The sequence below is a fragment of the Mastomys coucha genome, unplaced genomic scaffold (genome assembly GCF_008632895.1).
Source record: "Mastomys coucha isolate ucsf_1 unplaced genomic scaffold, UCSF_Mcou_1 pScaffold6, whole genome shotgun sequence".
NCBI lineage: Eukaryota > Metazoa > Chordata > Mammalia > Rodentia > Muridae > Mastomys > Mastomys coucha.
The window spans coordinates 46675854-46695502 of record NW_022196912.1 but is presented as its reverse complement, the minus strand read 5'-3'; the positions used below and the strand labels follow the sequence as shown (position 1 = coordinate 46695502).

The following is a 19649-nucleotide window of genomic DNA, read 5'->3' as shown; positions in this document are numbered from 1 at the left end:
TGCAACTGGCAAACGGCCAGTACCTGATACTCCCTGCCTGTGCCTGGCTCTTATGATTTATCAGGCAAAGCACATCAGAGACTTTCTTTACGGTTATTTCCAAGATGGAAAGGTGGAGGAATGGGGGAAAATTGCTATTTCTAGGCATGAAGACTTGCTTTGAGAAGAAGAGGTTCTAACTTCTATGATAACTCCTGGGGGAAGAGAAACTCTAGTTTCTATGGTTTGTCTTGGGAGAAGAGATCACAAAGCACGGCAGGTGGGAAAGGTCAGAGACAGAACTCTCTGGTGAAGACTCTGAGGACCCTGTCCTCTGTGCGTGCCTCCTATTCTTTATATTCACAAGCTCATTTAATCACTTAAACCTTGTTAAATGAAAAGAACAAATTGCACCCGGAGAGATGTTCAGAAGCTGACCCACGTTCATATAAAAGTGAGCCATATTCCTTCCCAGACTACTTTGTTTATACCAAAACAGAGGTAGAAAGCAGTCAGATTCAAAGGTCATTGTGGGGGTAGTCTGATGAACACCAAAGAAACATGCCCATAAAAACTGTCGATGGCAACAACAGGATGGTTTATCTGATTAAGTTAACACAAAGTGCTTAGCCGTATGTTAATTTAACCATTTATTTATATGCAGAGAAAATATTTTACAACTGGATAAAAACATTTGCAGAGCAAGGGTGTGTTTAAACAGTTTGAAGTAAATAGTGAATCTTGTCTGTGTAGAAATATTTTTGTGTAATTATCAAATAAGAAAATAGCATGAACTTTAATTCATAGTTACATAGTTGGCTGGGAAAATTCCAGTTTGACCTCGAAGTTTTCCTTCCCACCAATCAAAATTTGAGTCAGTCTTTGATATAACTATGATTTTGTCTCCTGCTTGAAAATTCAAGTCCCCCGGCTGTTGTCCTTCAAAAGAGTATAATGCTGTCACTTCTATTGGCTGATTCAAACTTCCTAAAACAAGAAAATATAATCAAATTGTAAATATTTTAGGACAGAAGTTGAAGCATGGGTGGTAAGATAGAAACTGATCAGTTAGGGTTTGATTTTTGGCTCTCTGAAAGGTGTCAGACCCACACTGTACAATCCCTCAATGTTCACAATATTAACCTTAGCATTCTCTCCTTTTGAAAGATCAGATCCCTAGGATCTATATGATAGAAGGAGAGAACTGACTCCTACAAGTTGTCTTTTGGCCTCCACAAATGCTTCATGTTGTGAACACTGTTTTGCAATGGGACCAGAGCCATGGGGTCACAGCAGGAAACATGAAAGCTGAGAACAGGAGGGCTCAGCTGAGCCAGAAAAAGCCAAAAGCCCCAGGTTCACCAGGAAAGACATTTAAAACATTTTAATATACATGACTATATTTAAAATTTTTTTTGTTTTTGTTTTTTTGTTGTTGTTGTTTTTTTTTTTTTTTTTTTTTTTTTTTTTTTTTTTTTTTTTTTTTTGGTTTTTTGAGACAGGGTTTCTCTGTGTAGTCCTGGCTGTCCTGGAGCTCACTCTGTAGACCAGGCCGGTTTTGAACTCAGAAATCCACCTGTCTCTGCCTCCCAAGTGCTGGGATTAAAGGCGTGCGCCACCACTGCCTGGCTTTAAAATTCTGATTACCTGGTTTCTAGACAGTATTATTTATATTATACAAAATGGATAATTCCTCAATAGTTTATAGATTCAGTAGCATATAATTTGATGACTTCAGTGGCAAATTTAGAACATTAAATTATTAGCTGTTTAATCTTTGGCCTCAGTGTATATTCAACTCACTTTTTAAAAAGTGCTTAATTCTTTCAAGATAAATTTCTAAGGAATATTTAAGTAAAACAAATGGAGAAATAATTTTACTACAAAGCCATGGGTTGTAAATGGCAATGCTTGGTCTTGCACAGTCTCTACTGGCCTCTCAAAGCCCATCGGAGACCAAAAGCATGCCATTTGTCACTAAAGAATAGTTACAATTAAACTTACTTAAAAAAAAATCTCATAGAGTTATGAACACTTTCCCAGATATTTTCATAACCCACTAAATTAACTGGAAATTATGTGATTGTGGTAGGTTGGTTATATGTAATTTTTAATAGCTTTTTACTTACCAGTTTTCCCATGATAGCTAGAAAGCTCAGGATATAGCTTATATTCATTTTTATTACCTGTTAAAATAAAAATAAAATGGGGAGTGAGATTTAAAAGCTTATTACAGTATATAAAACACACTAAACCATCAAATCCTGTCCTTGTTAAAGGTTTATACTATTGGGCCAGGCTGTAAACTGAGAGATGACCCAAAACTGTATAGACCATGTACAAGTATCTGAAGTGACCAATACTAGACCATAGTCTACGCACATCTCTTCCACAAGCAACCAAAGAAACCTTGGCAAGAAAGGTTACAGTCCCACACAGGGATCTCTAAACATTCAGACTTCAAACAGATGAGCTGCTGTATAGCTTCTGATACATATCTGAAGTTCAAGATGAATTTAACTAGTCATAAAGTATATGCTTTCAACATATTATAAATATCAATTATTTGAATTAAATAATCATATTTCCTCCTTCTCATTTAGAGTCTACAAACCACAGTGAGCTGAATCCCACTATGGCTGACTAAAGAAGATCAACAGGGTTTCCGAGCAGAAAGAATGCATGGCACCCACTTTCAACCTTCAAACCATATTCTTACACTCTCAACTGGGCTGGCTGTGAGGAACTCCTCCATGCACTAGAGGTCTGGAAATTGCCTCCTCTCCATATGCCCTGGCAACCTCATACACTCTGAGGACACAAACACACCATGGAATTCATGAATAGAAAGACACAGACAATGCTATCAACACATGAGGGAAAATACAGGTACCTTACAAGAACCCACTTGAAGAAACTGAATAGAAATAACTCTGGGTAGATTACCAGATATTACACAGACATATGCCAACTAAGATTTCCTCAACTCTGAAATGGAAACAGGAACAAACCATCAGTCTACTCTACCAGGAGAGAAATCTAAAAACAAAACAAAACAAACAAAAACAGCCCCCCCGAAACAACAATAACAACAACAACAATAAAACAAACAAAAAGCCCAACAAGACAAAAGAAACTAAAATTTTTACTGAAAGACATAAAATAACATCTCTACCAATAGAAAGCATAGCAAGAAGAGAATATGATTTAGTGAAAATTAATTAACAAACAAGATAAGAGATGAAAAGCCAAATAATATAGTGAATAAAGATATTTAACATTTTTTAACTTATATATTGGGAGAAGAAGAAAAAAATTGATAAAATGATCTTAAAGTATTTAAAATATAAGTATCCCTGAATCAGACATTAACACTATCAGAAGAAACGCTGAGGTAGTGAATATAACATTTCAACAGAAGGTAGAAAGACCTCTTTAGTCATGATCTTAAAAAAATGATGAATTTATAAAAAGTAAAACACAGATATATTTCACAAAACAATTAAAACTTTTTCTGGGCAGTGGAGGGATATACCTTTAATCTTAGGACTCAGAAGGACAAAGACAGGTAGATCTGTGAGTTCAAGGCCAGTCTAGTCTACAGAGAGAGTTCCCGGACAGCCATGACTTAGTAAAATAATGAACATATATCTAGAATAAATGTAGAATATACCAAACCTAATGACAAAGCCTCAAGAATACATTTTTTTCATAATTTAAGCAAGAAAATAAATATCCCAATGAAGAGCTTTTCACTAAAGAGTAAATCTAAAACATCAGAAAATACATGAAGAGATTTAAATTCACTAACATATTGGGATGAACATGATTGGGATGATTCTGCTAACAAGGATATATGTCATCCTTGTCCAAGAAACACATCAAGATATTCCAACACTAAGAAAAGTGAGGCGTCCATGAGCTGAGAGGGACTGTGATAGATAGTACCACGGTGGGTATGTATTTGAGCGGGTGCATTATATGCTGAGGAATGTATCTGGGTAGGGTCTTCATGGTGGAGAACTTTTGTGGTGGGAAATGAAGATGGTAATGTTTGTGGTGAGAAATGCACAAAAGCAGTATGAGTGAGGAATCTGGTCTAAGAAAAAAGTGGGACTGGCAGAAGCCTGTTATCCTCATGAAGAACATTACTACTTATTCTAGTCTTTATTCCACTAATAGTAGTTGAATTTTAACCTGTAATAGTAACTTCCTATACTGAAAATTCTTGAAGGGCAAGATCTAAGGTACAACCAACTTTGTATTCTATTTTATGAAATATCACACTGTAGTATACATTTAATATAATTGGCTTGTTAATAAACTAGATACATGAAAACACAATTCTAATAATAAGTGTCATGAAAAAGTAAAGATTAGATTGTACTAGTTCACCTTATACTATGGTGATAAATAATAACCAAATCAAACCTAGGAAAGAGAGGGTTTATTTGTCTTGTGTACCCTTAGTCACAGTCCATCATTAAGGGAAAGCTAAGAAGTGGACAGAAGCATAGACAGGAACCATGGAGGAAAGCCACTTACTTGCTTACTCTTAGCTCACATTCAACTACTTTTCTTATACCTCTCAGGTCCACCTGTCAGGGGTGGGAATGGTCACAGTGGGATGGGCTGTCCCACACTGATAATCAAGAAAATACCTCATAGTCATGCCACAGGCAAATTAATATTCTCCTTTCTTAGATGTCCAGGTTTGTGTCAAGTTGATCAAACCTGATCAGCACACGGACCCTTCTTTGCCTGCTAACACCATTCCCAGGCCTATCTCTGGCTTCACAGCTTTCTTTGGTGAATTTCTCCAATTCTAAGCCCCACCACATCATCTGTATATTTGCAGGCTTAGTCCTCCCAGTTCCTGCACCAGTCTAGCCTGGGGTAGCTAGCATGGCGCATCAGACAATGGAAGAAGTCCATATGACCAGGTCACAGTACAAAAACTCCTCATAATGACGGGCCAATATAGTATGATCTGTATCCATAGAGCCACTAGTCCCATAGAAATGTTCTCTGAATTACTTAGATGAACTCTAGGATACAGAAATTTGAAAGAAGAATCATAAACTTTATCCAAGGACTATAAAGAAAATGTGAACAAATAGCTCAGTGAAGTTAAAGAGTATGGTAATAAACACCTGAACAATATCCAAGAAAAAGCATATAGATAAATGAAATAACAAAGACAATTAAAAATTTTAAAATCAAATTCAGTAATGTGATAGAAATCCTGAAGAGAACTGAAGCTGAAATAAATATGGAACTGAAAAATTCAACAACACAATTAGAGCAGGGGAAAGCCTTACAAGTAGAATGGATCAAGGAAAAGATAGGATATAAGTAGGAGAAGATAAATTAAATGGACTGGACCACTCAAGCAAAGAATATGAAATATTTTAAAAAACATAGGAAAGGAGCAGGCAGGAACTTTGAGACACCACCACAAGACCAATTCTTTAAATTATAGGCATAAAAGAAGACATATACCAGGTCCTCAACAAAATCATAGAATAAAGCTGCAAATTAACAGAAGACATACTCATACAGATAATAAGTAGCACAGAGAACCCCAAGTAGGTGGGACCAGAAAATAAATGTCCCACAGCATACTACAGCTGAATACTAAGTACACAGAACAAAAATGGGCACTGAAAGATGCAAGAGACAAACCTCAAGTCACATATACAGGAAAACCTATCAGAGTAACAATGGAAACTAAAAGTCAGAAGCAACTGAGGCAATGTATTTCAGGTTCTAATAGTCCATGGATGACAACCTAGACTACTATACCCAGCAAAACTATCTATCATAGTTAAAAGGAGGAGGAAAAACATTCCATGACATAAACAGACTAAAAGAATTAATGTGCACCAAACTAGCCTGACAGATAGTTTGGACTGAAGAGAGGAATGATTATAGCTAAGACACTATAGAAAGAAAACAAATAAAGCTAACATTACTGAAACACAAAATATGACTAAGAACATAAATAGGGAAAACCACTGCCAACAAAAATCATAGTAAGCAATACACACCTTTTAATAGTAACTTTAAACACTAATGACCTCAACTTCCTAATCAAAAGACAGGTTAGTTGAACAGATTAAGAAAGAAAATCCACTTGTCTGTTGTGTACAAGAAACTCATCTTACCTTCAGAGATAGGCACTACCTTAAAAGGATAGGATTGAAAAAAATTGCCAGGCAAATGGGACCAGAAAGCAATTTGAGAGGTCACTATTCTAATACCCAACAAAATAGGCTTTAAACAAAATAATCTGAACAGAAAAAGAACAATGCTGCATTTTTATCATGGGCATAATTAACTCGGAAGCTATCACCACCCATATTTGTGTGTGTGGGTGTCTGTATGTATGAAACTCTGGCATATCCAATTTAATAAAAAGAGTAAAGATGGAATTAAAGACACCGAATAACTCCAACTCATTAATAGTAGGTAATTTTAGTACCTAACTTTCCCCAAAAAACAGGCCACCCAGGCAAAGAATAAACAAAAGAAACATCAGAATTAAATGACATCATATATCGAATGGACTTAATAGAGATCTGCAGAATATTCAATCCAAAACCAAAGAATATGGTTTCTCTCTTTTTTTAAAATATTTATTTTATTTATTTTATGTGTATGAGTACACTGTAGCTGAACAGATGCCCGTGAGCTATCATGTGTATAGCTGCTGGGAATTGAACTCAAGACTTCTGCCGGTCCCTGCTCGCTCGCTCCAGCCTAATTCACTGTAGTTGTCATCAGACACACCAGAAGAGGGTGTTAGATCTCGTTACGGGTAGTTGTGAGCCATCATGTGGTTGCTGGGATCCGAACTCAGGACCTTTGGAAGAGCAGTCAGTGCTCTTACCCACTGAGCCATCTCGTCAGCCCCAAGAATATACTTTCTCTAGCAGCACATGGAAGCTCTGAAGTGGACCATATCATGGGACATAAAACAAATCTTAAGAAGTTCAAAAATTGAAATAACTTACTGTATCTGCTCTGAGCACAACACAATGATTCTTTAAAAAACAACAGCAAACAAACCTCTAGCACTTTCACAAAGTCATGGAAATTAAACTCTACATTATTCAATGATAAATGGGGCCAAAGAAAAATTTAAAATTCTAGAACTAAATAAAAATTAAAACAGAACACAACAAACCCCCGGGACACATTAAAAGCAGTCCTGATCAGCATGACAAGTTACACATCTTGGTGGAACCAATATCTGTCTAATTGGATTCAAGACCTAATCAATAAGGGGGAATTCATGACTAGGATTGTAAACCTGGTGGCTTGACTACCTGTGGTTTGTGAGGTACCAAGTCTCAGGAGAACCTACTACCATCACTTTAATAAAAAAAGGATTATCCCTAACTGTATTCTAAATATTTATACTTATATTCACAGGGAAGTATAGTTGTTTTCACTGTAGAAGAGAAGTCAGGGATCTGCAATTTGTCAAAATTCAGAGAAAAAGTAACTATGGGATGCTTAGCACTTATTCTGATATATTTACAACACATCTCCTATACCTAAGGCTCAGAGAACATTGTGAAAGCAGGGGCAAAAAGATTATAAGAGTCAGAAAATCAAGATATGTGCTGCAATATTGTGTCTTCTAGAGAGGACTGGAAAGAATACCCACAAAATCTCAGTATGTCTGCTTAAAAAGACCAGAAAAATGATAGTCAGACTAGAAAAATGATAACATCAACAGAAATGCCAATGTAGATGAGGGAAGTCACCCAGGCACCAACCTCTATCTGAAGAGCTATAGACAATTCATGGTTGCTAATGAAGAATTAGTCTTCCATAGAGACAAGAGGCCTAAAGCAGACTCAGCAGGCGGTATTTCCATATTTATCTGCATATATAACAATAATGATAAAAAATTTAAGAGCCCATACATTTGAAAGGGAGTAGAGGACAAGGAGGAAATGGTGTGGAGGGATAATGTGATTATATTTTAATTAATTTGAAAGACAATAAAAAAGAAAATCAGTCCTAAGGGGAATTTATAGCTCTAAGTGCCTACATCAAAGTATCAGGAAAAATACAAATAGCTGATGTAATGATGCAACTCAAAATTTTGGAAAAGCAAGAATAAATTAACTTAAATCCAATAGATGACAAGCAATATTAAAAACTGTAGCATAAGCCAGGCAGTGGTGGCCTATTCCTTTAAACCTAGCACTTAGCAGAGGTAGGCTGATTTCTGAGTTGAAGGCTAGCCTAGTCTACAAGGTGAGTTTCTGGACAGCCAAGGCTACACAGAGGAACTATGTCCTGAAAATCCAAAGCCAAACCAAACAAACCCACAAACCAAATAAACAAAACCCCCCAAACCCAGAGCATAAACTAATGAAATAGAAACAAATTAAATAATACAAAGAATCAATAAATCTAACAGCTGGTTTTTGAGAAGATAAATACCACTGACAAACCCAATTAGTCAAAAGAAAGAGGAGATAACCCAAATCAATACATCAGAGATGAATAGGGAAAGATTAAAGCAGATGCCAAAGAAATTCAGATTATATGGGAATACTTTAAAAATCCATAGTCTATTATGTTAGAAAACTCTAAAAATGGAAAGGTTTCTAGATTTATTCAAACCATCTAAATTAAACCAAGAAGAGACCAACAGCCTAAACAAACACATAACCAAAAAGGAGATCAAAATAGTGATGAAAAGTCTTCTGGATTAACCAAAACAAACAAACAAACAAATAAAAAAAGCAAAATCCAGGCTAGATGGATTCACCACAGAAGTCTACCAGACTTTCAAAGAAGATCTACAGCTAATATTTCTTAAATTATTCAAAACAATAGAGACAGAAGGAACACTTTCAAACTCCTACAAAGCATATATTACTATAATACCCAAACTAAAAAAAGACAGAACAAAAAGATAGGCCAATATTCCTGATGAACATAGACACAAAAATACTAAATAAAATATTTTCAAAACTATTACAGGATTATATAAAAAAGGTTATCCAGAACAATTAGATTGGCCTTACCCCTGAGATGCAGAAATAGCTCAATATATTTAAGTTAATAGATGTAATAAATCATATAAATGAACTTAAAGACAAAAATCACACGATCATCTCAAAAATAAGACCTTGACAAAAACCAACATGCCTTTATAATAAAACTCCTAAAAATAGTAGAGCAGGAGGATGGTACATACCTGAACCTAATCAAGGTTATACATGACAACCCTATAGCCAACATCATCCAAATGTAGAAAACTTGAAGCAACCTCATTAAAATTAGGACTGAACCTGGTCTGTCCACTATCCCCACTTCTTTTCAATATAGCACTTGGAACCTAGCTAGAGCAATAAAACAAAGAGAAGGAAATTAAAGGGATACAAATAGAAAAATAAGTCAAATTATCCCTCCTTATAGATGATTTGATATCACACATTAAGAAATCTCCAAAATTCCACCAGAAAGCTTCTAGAAATGATCAATACTTTCAATGAAGTGTTAAGATACAAAATCACCTCATAAAAATTAGTAGCCTTTCCAGATACTAGTAACGAACATCCTGACAGAGATCATGGAAACACTCCTGTTCACATGAGCCTCAGGGAAAAAAACAAAAGCAAAACGAAATAAAAACCAAAACAACAACAACTAAAGAAACCCCCCACCCAATTCACTCCCCATCGCTGACCCCCTTTCCCCACCCACCACAAAAAAAGAGAGAGAGAGAGAAAGGAAAACAGAAAGAAAAAAAAAGGATGGGGAGATGGTTGAGAGGTTAAGAGTGTCAGCTAGTCCCGAAGACCTGAGTTTGACTCCCAGTTTGTACATGGCAGCTGACAACTGCCTGCTCCCTCCCTTCCCAGGAGTCTAACACCCTCTTCTGGTCTCCTTGGGCACTGTCCACATGTGTTATACACACATACATGCAGATAAAACATCAATACACATAAGATAGAATGAAACAATTAAACAAAATATCTAGGAATAAACCCAATTCAGAAGGTAAAAAACCTCCTACAATGAAAACTTTAGATCTCTAGAGAAAGAGATAGATGAACACATCAGAAAGACCTCCACATTCATGGACTGGTAGAATTAATGTTGAAAAAAAATGACCATCCTCCCAAAAGCAATTTACAGATTACTTCTGATTCAATACAATCACAATCCATATAATATTCTTCATAGAAATTAGGGGGAAAAAAAGGTTCTAAATCATACAGAGCCACAAAGACCATGGATAGGCAAAGCAATCCTGATCAGAAAGACTGGATGAATAACCATACCAGATTTCAAGTTATAGTAGAGAGCTACAGAAATAAAGACAGCATGGTACTAGCCCAAGAGTTGACATGTAAATCAACTGAATCAGATAGAAGACCTAAATAGGTGTGTACGTGATCATGGCTGTCTCAGATTTGACAAAGATACCAAAAATACACAATGGAAAAAAGACAGCTTCTTCAACAAATATTGTAATAAAAACTGGATGCCCACATTTGGAAGTATGTGATTAGAGCATGTCTACCATGATGTACATAAAGGAACTTCAAATGCATCAAAGACCTCAATGTGAAAGCCTGAAAGCTGAAGCTGCTAGAGCAAAATGCAGGCAGAGCCTATGAGATATGTGTGCAAAGAAGGGCTTCTTGACTAGGATTGCATTGGCCCAGGAGTTAAGGTCATCAGTTGACAACTATGATCTCATGAAACCAGAAGAGTATCTGTACAACAAAGTAACAATCAAGAGAAAGCCTACAGAGTGGAAAGAATAGTAGCTAAACATCCTACAAAAAATTGGTATTTAGAATAAACAAAGAACTCAAAAAAAAAGAATAAAGATAATAAGTTACTCAATTAAAAATAGGCTAAGGATCAGAACAAAAAGTTCTCTAAGAAATAAAAATAATGGTCAAGAAATATCTTTAGGTGTCCAACATTCTTAATAGTTAGAAAAACACAAATTAAAACTTTTTTGATATTTCATCTAACACAGGAAGAATGGCCAAGATCATGAAAAAAACTGACAACAAATGGTAGAGAGGCTGTGGAGAAAGTGCACCCTTGCTCTCTGTTGGTAGAACTGCAGACTGATACAGCAACTATGTAAACAGTGTGGAGACTTATCAAAAAGCTAAAAGTAGATCTATCATGTGACCAAGCTATGCTACTCTTTGGCATATGCCCAGAATTAAGGAAAATCACAAAATTTGCAACTGAACATATAGAACGAAAAAATTTTACACTGGATGAGATAGCCCATACCCAGAAGAATAAATGTCTCATGGCTTTCCTCATTTGTGAATCCTAAGATATGAGTAAAGAACCTGGAGAGACCTGCTCTTAAACCAGTAAGATGAAAAGGGACTATAGTGCAGGAGAAAGAGTGCTAGAGAGTGAGATAGTAGGATGTGGGTATAGGAAAATGGGTTTGGGGAGAGAAGGCAATCCAGAGGGAGAGGAATGGAGGAAGGTTAATAACACTAAGGATGTTGGAGCCAGAGGGACACATACTATTTTGTGTTTACACATACACACACACTCTCTCTCTCACACAGTCTCTCTCTCACACACACTCTCTCTCTTACACAAGCACATAAATATACATATTTATAGTTTAAATGAATTTATGCCACTTGGGGGTGATAATAATGATCCCTCCAAGAGCCATAGGTTCATTAACAAATCCCCAATGCTAAGCATGGGGACCCAGGGGAATCCAAGAGCATCCAAAACATCACAGACTATTTACCCTTTGTTGCCTCCTAAAACTTTAAGGTAAGACACTGCTGCTGAAGACAGCACACTTTGGACACAGGATTGGAGGAGTGGAGCTGGAGTAACCCTAACAGTCTCCTCCCTGAGGGGTAGCTCTGCAGTATAGGAAGGTTCTATGTAAGCTACCAAGGGAGAAAAGCAAGCGCTGCCTAACTGTAAAGTCTATGGACTAAAGCAATAATCATTCTGGTAAGATGTCCCTAGTGGTATAATAGCGGCTCTTACAGCTAGTGATAACTAACAACCATCAAATTGGACTTAACCTTGCTCAATAGGAGGGAATCCATGCCTGGTACTGGAAACGCAGTGAAGTCACAGACCTTACAGAAGAACCTACTATTCCTACTTTTCTAAACCAGTATAATTTTTTTTTTACTCCTTGCCCAGTATAATTTTTAATTACATTATAAGTACTTATCTTTATGTCCAGAGATAAGTTTAGTTCTTGTTAGTCACCAAAGCTTTTTGTACCAGATAGAAACCATTATAGAGATAGCCACTACTGGTAGACAATGATTGACTGTGGGGGTACTTAATCCTAGGTGACATCTACAATGCAATGCAATCCAATCCAATCCTAGTGCCTTGTGAACAAGGTACTGGGAACATCATGGAAGAAGGGATGGAAAGATTCTATATCTATACAATGGGAAAGAATGGAGAGGATGTAAAGATTATACATATACATAATATATATGCATATATACATACATACACATCTATCCTCTTTGATAAAGAAATAGAGAGGAAGAGGTTATAAATTGGAAAGGGAATTGGGAAAGCAGGAGGAATTAGAGAGAAGAGAGAAAGGGGTGGAAATGATGTAAAGACAGTACTCATGTCTTAAAGCCTCAATTTGAGAATTATCTTTCTATCTCTGTGAAGAATTGAGTTGAGATTTTAATGGGAGATCACACTGAACCTGTAGAATGATTTTGGTAAGATGGCCATTTTTACTATGTTGATCCATGAGCATGGGAGATCTTTCCATCTTATGAGGTCTTCTTAGATTTCATTCTTCAGCGACTTGAAGTTCTTGTTATACAGGTCTTTCACTTGTTTAGTTAGAGTCACACCAAGGTATTTTATATTATTTGTGACTACTGTGAAAGGTGTTGCTTCCCTAATTTCTTTCTCAGCCCTTTTATCCTTTGTATAGAGGAAGGCTACTGATTTGCCTGAGTTAATTTTATCATATCATATCATCTGCAAATAGTGATACCATGATTTCTTCCTTTCCAATTTGTATCCCTTTGACTTCCTGTTATCTAATTGCTCTAGCAAGAACTCCAAGTACTACATTGAATAAATATGGGATAACAAAAAACCAAGGATAGTGAAAGCTATTCTCAACAATAAAAGAACTTCTTGGGGAATCACCATCCCTGACCTCAAGCTCTATTACAGAGCAATAGTAAAACAAAACAAAGCAAAACTATATGGTATGGGATCATAGAAAGATAGGTCAATCAATGAAATAGAATTGAAGGCCCAGAAATAAACCCATATACCTATGGTCACTTGATCTTTGACAAAGAAGCCAAAACCATACAGTGGAAAAAAGAAAACATTTTCTATAATTGGTGCTGGTTTAACTGGCGGTCTGCATGTAGAAGAATGAAAATTCATCCATATTTATCTCTTTATACAAAGCTCAAGTCCAAGTGGGTCAAGGACCTCCAGTAAAACCAGATACACTGAATCTAATGGAAGAGAAAAAAATAGGAAATAGCCTTGAACACATTGGCCCAGGGGAAAATTTCCTGAACAGAACACCAATGGCTCAGGTTCTATAAAAACAACAATTGACAAACAGGACCTCATGTAACTGAAAAGCTTTTGTAGGGCAAAGGACACTGTCAACAGGACAAAACAGCAACTTACAAATTGGAAAAGATCTTTATTAACCCTACATCCAATAGAGGGCTAATATCCAAAATATACAAAGAACTCAAAAAGTCAGACTCCAGAAAACCAAATATCCCAGTTAAAAAATGGGCTACTGAGCTAAATGGGCTCAACTGAAGAATCTCAAATGGCCAAGAAGCACCTAAAGAAATGTTCAGCAACCTTAGTCATCAGGGAAATGCAAATCAAAACAACCCTGAGATTCCACCTTATACAAGTCAGAATGGCTAAGATCAAAAACTCAGGTGACAGCAGATGCTGGTGAGGATGTGGAGAAAGAGGAACATGCCTTCATTGCTGGTGGGATTGCAAACTGGCACAACCAATCTGGAAATCAATATGGTGGTTCCTTAGAAAACAGGAAATAGTTCTACTTGAAGACTCTCCTGGACATATACCCAAAAGATGATCCACCATATCACAAGACTATGTACTCCACTATGTTCATAGCAGCCTTATTTATAGTAGACAGAAGCTTGAAACAACCCAGATGTCCCTCAATGGAAGAATGGATACAGAAAATGAGGTACATTTACACAATGGATTTTTACTCAGCTATTAAAAATAAGGATATCACAAATTTTGCATGCAAATGGATGGAACTCGAAAATATCCTGAGTAAGGTAACCAGACCTCAAAGGACATAAATGGTATGTACTCACTGATAAGTGAATATTAGCCAAAAGGTTCATGATACCCATGATACAACTCACAGAACACATTAAGCTTAACAAGAAGGAAGGCCCAAATGTGGATGCTTCAATCCCACTTAGAAGGGGGTACCAAATAATCATGGAAGGCAGAGGGAGAGAGGGAGGGGCTAGGATGGAAGAGGGGAGGGAGAGGGGGAAAAGAGGGCAGATCAGGTATGGGGGAGACAGGAAAGAAGCCCAGAGGGCCAGGAGGATGAATAGAAATATACAGTAATGTGGGGCGGGGGATAGAGGGAACTATTAGAGTCCCAGACTTCAGGGATTCAAGAGGTTCCCAGGTCCCAATGGGGATGACCTTAGTCAAAATGCCCAAGTGTGGGGAGATGGAACCTGAAGAGACCACCTCCAATAGATAGACATGGCCCCCAGTTGTGGGATGGGGCCACCTGCCCATCTTAACATTTCTGACCCAGAATTGTTCTTGTCTAAAGGAAATGCAGGGACAAAGATATGGAGCACAGACTGAAGGAAAGGCCATTCAGAGACCACCCTAACTTGTGATCTATCCCACATGGAGACCCTAAACACTGACACTATTGCTGATGCCAAGATGTGCTTGCAGACAAGAGTCTGGCATGGCTGTCCTCTGAGGCACCTGACTGAGACAGCTGGCAGATTCTTACAGCCTACCACTGGATTGAGGTCTGGGACCCCTATAGAAGAGGTAGAGGACAGACTGAAGGACCAAAGGGGATTGTAACCCCACAGGAAGAACAACAGCATCAACGAACTGAACCCCTTCAGAGCTTCAGGGACTAAGCCACCAACCAAAGAGCATACATGGACTGGTCCATGACCCTCCACTACATATGTAGCAGAGGACTGCCTTGTCTGGCTTCAGTGGGAGGGGATGCACTTGATCCTGTGGAGGCTTGACGCCTTAGAGAAGGGGGATGCTAGAGGGGTGAAGTGGGAGTGGATGGATGGATGGGGGAGCACCCTTTTAAAAGGTGACGGGGATGGGGATGCAGTGGGGGTCTCGTTGAGGGGGAACCAAGAAGGGAGGTAACATTTGAAATGTAAATAAATAATTAATAAAAAAAAGAAAGCCTTTATTTTTAAAAAATTAAAACAGAAGAAATCTGTTTCTAAAAATTTATGTGTTTATAAAAATCTAGTTTATATAAATGTGTTTATAAAAATCTAGTTATGTCAGGTGCAATGTGGTTGCCAGTCAGCTGCATGGCATAGTTTTAGATGTACATGCATCTCTGGACAACCCACACAATGCATCTCTGGCTTTCTAGTGTGCAGATGGCATTGCTCTTTCTTGTATGCTTGTCTGTTTTGCCTTTTTTGAAAAAATATCACATTTGTTCTCAAATACAACTCTGGTAAAACTTTCTGGGAAAGGGATTGAGGGCATTACTAGAGAAGGAAATGGCTCTGATATTTATAGCAACAAACTGCACTGGTCCTGGTCATTCAAGCAGTCAACCCAGGCATAACAGGACAAGGGGTTCTGGATGTAAAGGCTGACTGGCTCCATTGTTCTCTGAGAAATCTTAGCCAACTCATGATGACTGAGTTGTATCAGCAGATATAAGAAGCAGGAAATATTTTTTTTTTTTGAGAAATCTGAAGCTTTAGTAGTTAAGAAAATTTGAAGACCCCAAGGAAAAGAAACTCTGGGCTTGGGTCACTAAGGACAAGGGTATCCATAGAAAGTACAAGGGACAGGATAGAGAAGAAATAGCTGGGTCTACTGGATTAGTGAGCTCACCTTCCTGGAACTGATTTGACCCCCTGGTGTCGCCTGCCTAAGGAAACCAGGGTACAAGTTTAAAGAGATAGAATTTAGGCCTGGGAAGGAGCCCTGGGGGAATCTGCAAGAGGAATTAATATTGCATATGGAAACATTTGAAAAGCATTGTAGAAATAGATATTTGGGCGAGCTTTATCAAGAGATTTTGCAAATTTAAGACAAGTTAAACATATTACCATTATGTAATATGTTTAGCACCTTTCTGTTCTCATGCTAATACTGTAACCTCAAGTTTATACCCACATGACCTGTGATTTGGAGGTTTTACTGAGAGTTAGAAGTTAATGTATAACTTGCTTTAGCAGACACTGAACTATGACTTTGTGTGTGCATTGTGCTTTCTGGTGGCATAGTTAAATGGGGTTTTCCAGGAAAACTAATAAGTGGGCTTGAGAAAAATAAAGAAAAGGCTTTTTGATTATGTATTATTGTCTAACAAGGAAGTGTGTTACCAATAAAAGACTAAGATGAACTCAGAGAGAGAAAAAACATGAGACAGAGAGAGAGAGAGAGAGAGAGAGAGAGAGAGAGAGAGAGAGAGAGAGAGAGAGAGAAACTGCAAGCTGTCTCCAAGTGCAGCTTCAGACCAACCATGAGTCACCTGCCAGCTTGCACTTTCGTCACTGCCTGAGACTATGTTCCTGTTGATCCAATCCTCCCACTCTTGAGAACCCTGAAACAACTGAGGCTGGTGCTTAGCGCAGCTATACCTACTTCACTTCACGGACACCATGTACTTCTAAGAATGTACAGTTAAATGAATTGATTTTTTAAAGGCTCTTTTATTTGTATTTTATCTATATGAATGTCTTGCCTGTGTTATGTGAACCACACATGTGCACTGCCCACAGAGACCTGAAGAGGGTCTCCAGTCTCCTGGAAAGAGTTACAGAAGTTCTGAGCTGCCATGTAGGTGCTAGGAATGGAGACAGGTTCCTCTGCAAGAGCACTGAGTCTTATTAAATGCTGAGTATTCCTCAAGCCCCACATGATAAAAAATCAAATATAAATCTCATTGTAGATTTAAGAAAATATCTTATGAATAAGAGACGTCTTCACAAATTTCAACAATGAAGACTCGTGTATGAAAGCCTATGTCCTGGCTTAGAAGATGCTAAACCTTCATTTTTTCTTAAATGTTCTTCTGATATCAAAATATAACAAAGGTTACCTGTTTTCATAATACTTAATAATTATTTAAATACTTTTATATTTAAACTGCTTCAGAATCACTTACCCTGGGAGCCAGCACTCGGCTGCACAGGTGGGCGGGGTTGCTGGGGCCTTGATGACGGTTTTGGAGGTAATTCTTTGGCCTGGAAGGCATAAGAATAAATATACAAAATTTAAAATTGACTTTTACTCATGAGAATAGGACTTTGCCTCTGACCTGTTCATTTATCAGGTTTTTGCCTTTGTATTTATTAACTGGGCTCCCAGACACTCATATGTATGGTGAAGGGCTGGACGTGAGACTCTAATGTGTGCTGACCTAGTACACTCTAGCACTTGAGCCCCTTTCCCTCTGACATAGGTATATAGATGTGTGTGTGTATGTGTGTGTTTGTATGTGTGTTTAGGGTGTCTAGTACACTGCCACTTGAGCACCTCCCCCTCTGACATGTATATATGTGTGTGTGTGTGTGTGTGTGTGTGTGTGTGTAGGGTGTGTGTGTGGTTTAGTACGCTCTAGCACTTGAGCACCTCCCCCTCTGACATGTATATATGTGTGTGTGTGTGTGTGTGTGTGTGTGTGTGTAGGGTGTCTAGTACACTGGCACTTGAGCTGTTCCCCCTCTGACAACCATATGAGGTCTGTAGAGGCTTTAAGTCCAGTGATATAGTCACAGGCAACAGTCAGCAGAGAAAGGCAGTGATAGCTTAAACACTATACTCCGGTTTCACTCTGCACAACAGGAACAAAGTAGGAACCAAATAAAGAACGTCACAGCAAGAACTGGTTCTCTGACATTACCAGATTTCATCCTAAGAGACATACAGTTATAGAAGACAAACTATTCTTAAAATCTCTCCATGTCCAAACTCTAGGACATTTCTGAAGACTTTATATAAATGAATCATAAAGGAAGTTCAGTGTATCACTGGGAACTTGATAGCAGAACTGGATGTCCTAAGACAGAGCCCCTTGTGTTCACTGAGAGAAACGAGAAGCCTGGCCACAGCACCTTCCTCTGTTCCCGTGCTACTTTCTTCAGATTGGTGCGCTGTCCTTCAGTTTCATACTTTTCAGTGAAGGAATTAAGAATTTCATAAAGATCTTCTGCTTGAGCAGGCTGTGGGACATCTCCAAATAAAATGTCATAAGCTCGAATGTCCTGACAGTAAAATCTAGTAAATACAAAATTAAGAACATTTCTGTAGAATACAGAGTTGCTTTGGAGGTAAATACAGCATATTCACATACATGTGTAATCATTCTTATAAAATACATCATATACTACAAGTCTTATGCCATGTCTAATTCTTAGACTCACCCTGAGCTCACTTTCTAGGTTAATGAATGTAAATATTGACATGTACTTTTCTTCATATAAAAAGCATGTCACATATACACACAGACACAAATTATATAGAAATACATAAACATATAAAGTACACATACTCCATTAGTTTTATCTTTATGTTTTTTTAAAAAAGAAGACATATATATAGCTTTGTGATTGTTTTGAAGTGTCTTGTTTTAACTGGAGGATTTGCAGTTTATTACGGGGTTACTTGTTATAGTTTACCTAAGATTTAGCTGAGGTTTAGGAAGAAAACTGCCAAAGACCTAGAATTAGGAGTTTCTAAAAGCATTCTCAACTTCATGAAACCAGAAGTGGACATTCATATCACTCCTGCTTCTGTAAGATGACTTTTGCAAACCTTAATGTCCCTCATTAGACTAGTTCTGGTTTGTATGCAAGGTAGCAGTCTGATATTGTACTCTTGGGAAAACTGGTGTGATCCTGGTAGGCGCATTTACTCGAAACTCAGTAGAGTGTCTGTCCATATTGGCAGGGCCCTGGATGTAACTTAGACTCTGGTCCCCTTGGGCTTGTGATTCTGGTAGTCTGCTGGGTTTGATCTCTAAGACTCACTTGAGTAAAAACTGTCCAGACATAAGATTAAGGAAGCTCTGAGATAGCAACCAATATTTTAAAAATCAAATTGGGTTTTGAATCAAAATTGGTCTTTATTTGGTATGGAAGGAGACAATCTAGAACGTGGTGATAGAAAATCTTTCATAGTAAGGTACTGACCCACAGTATTATTTGCTGTGCTCACTATACGGCATGATAGTGTCATATTGTCACCTAGTAAACACTGCCTGGTCAACAACTTATGGTTGTGCTTATTACAATGCCAAGCAGAAAAAAATGCATCTGCAATTGAATATACGCCATGGCTGTAATCTTATTTGGCAAAAGAAGATCGAGGAGAAACAGGAGGTAGCTGAAAAGGATTAGCAAGAA

The 19649-nt window shown here is 37.7% G+C and overlaps 1 protein-coding gene across 2 annotated transcripts in view; it reads right to left on the bottom strand.

Moving 5' to 3' along the window:
* Window positions 1-605: 605 nt before the first annotated feature.
* Window positions 606-19649, bottom strand: part of Sh3yl1 (SH3 and SYLF domain containing 1) — a 45772-nt gene continuing 26728 nt past the window's right edge. For both annotated transcript variants that reach the window (XM_031355646.1, XM_031355648.1), the window contains exons 8-11: window positions 18360-18522; window positions 17411-17489; window positions 2109-2165; window positions 606-966 (exon numbers count right to left, since the gene is read on the bottom strand). In XM_031355646.1, the coding sequence (XP_031211506.1) occupies window positions 776-966; window positions 2109-2165; window positions 17411-17489; window positions 18360-18522 (490 nt within the window). In that variant the 3' untranslated portion in view covers window positions 606-775. The remainder of the gene's footprint in view (window positions 967-2108; window positions 2166-17410; window positions 17490-18359; window positions 18523-19649) is intronic.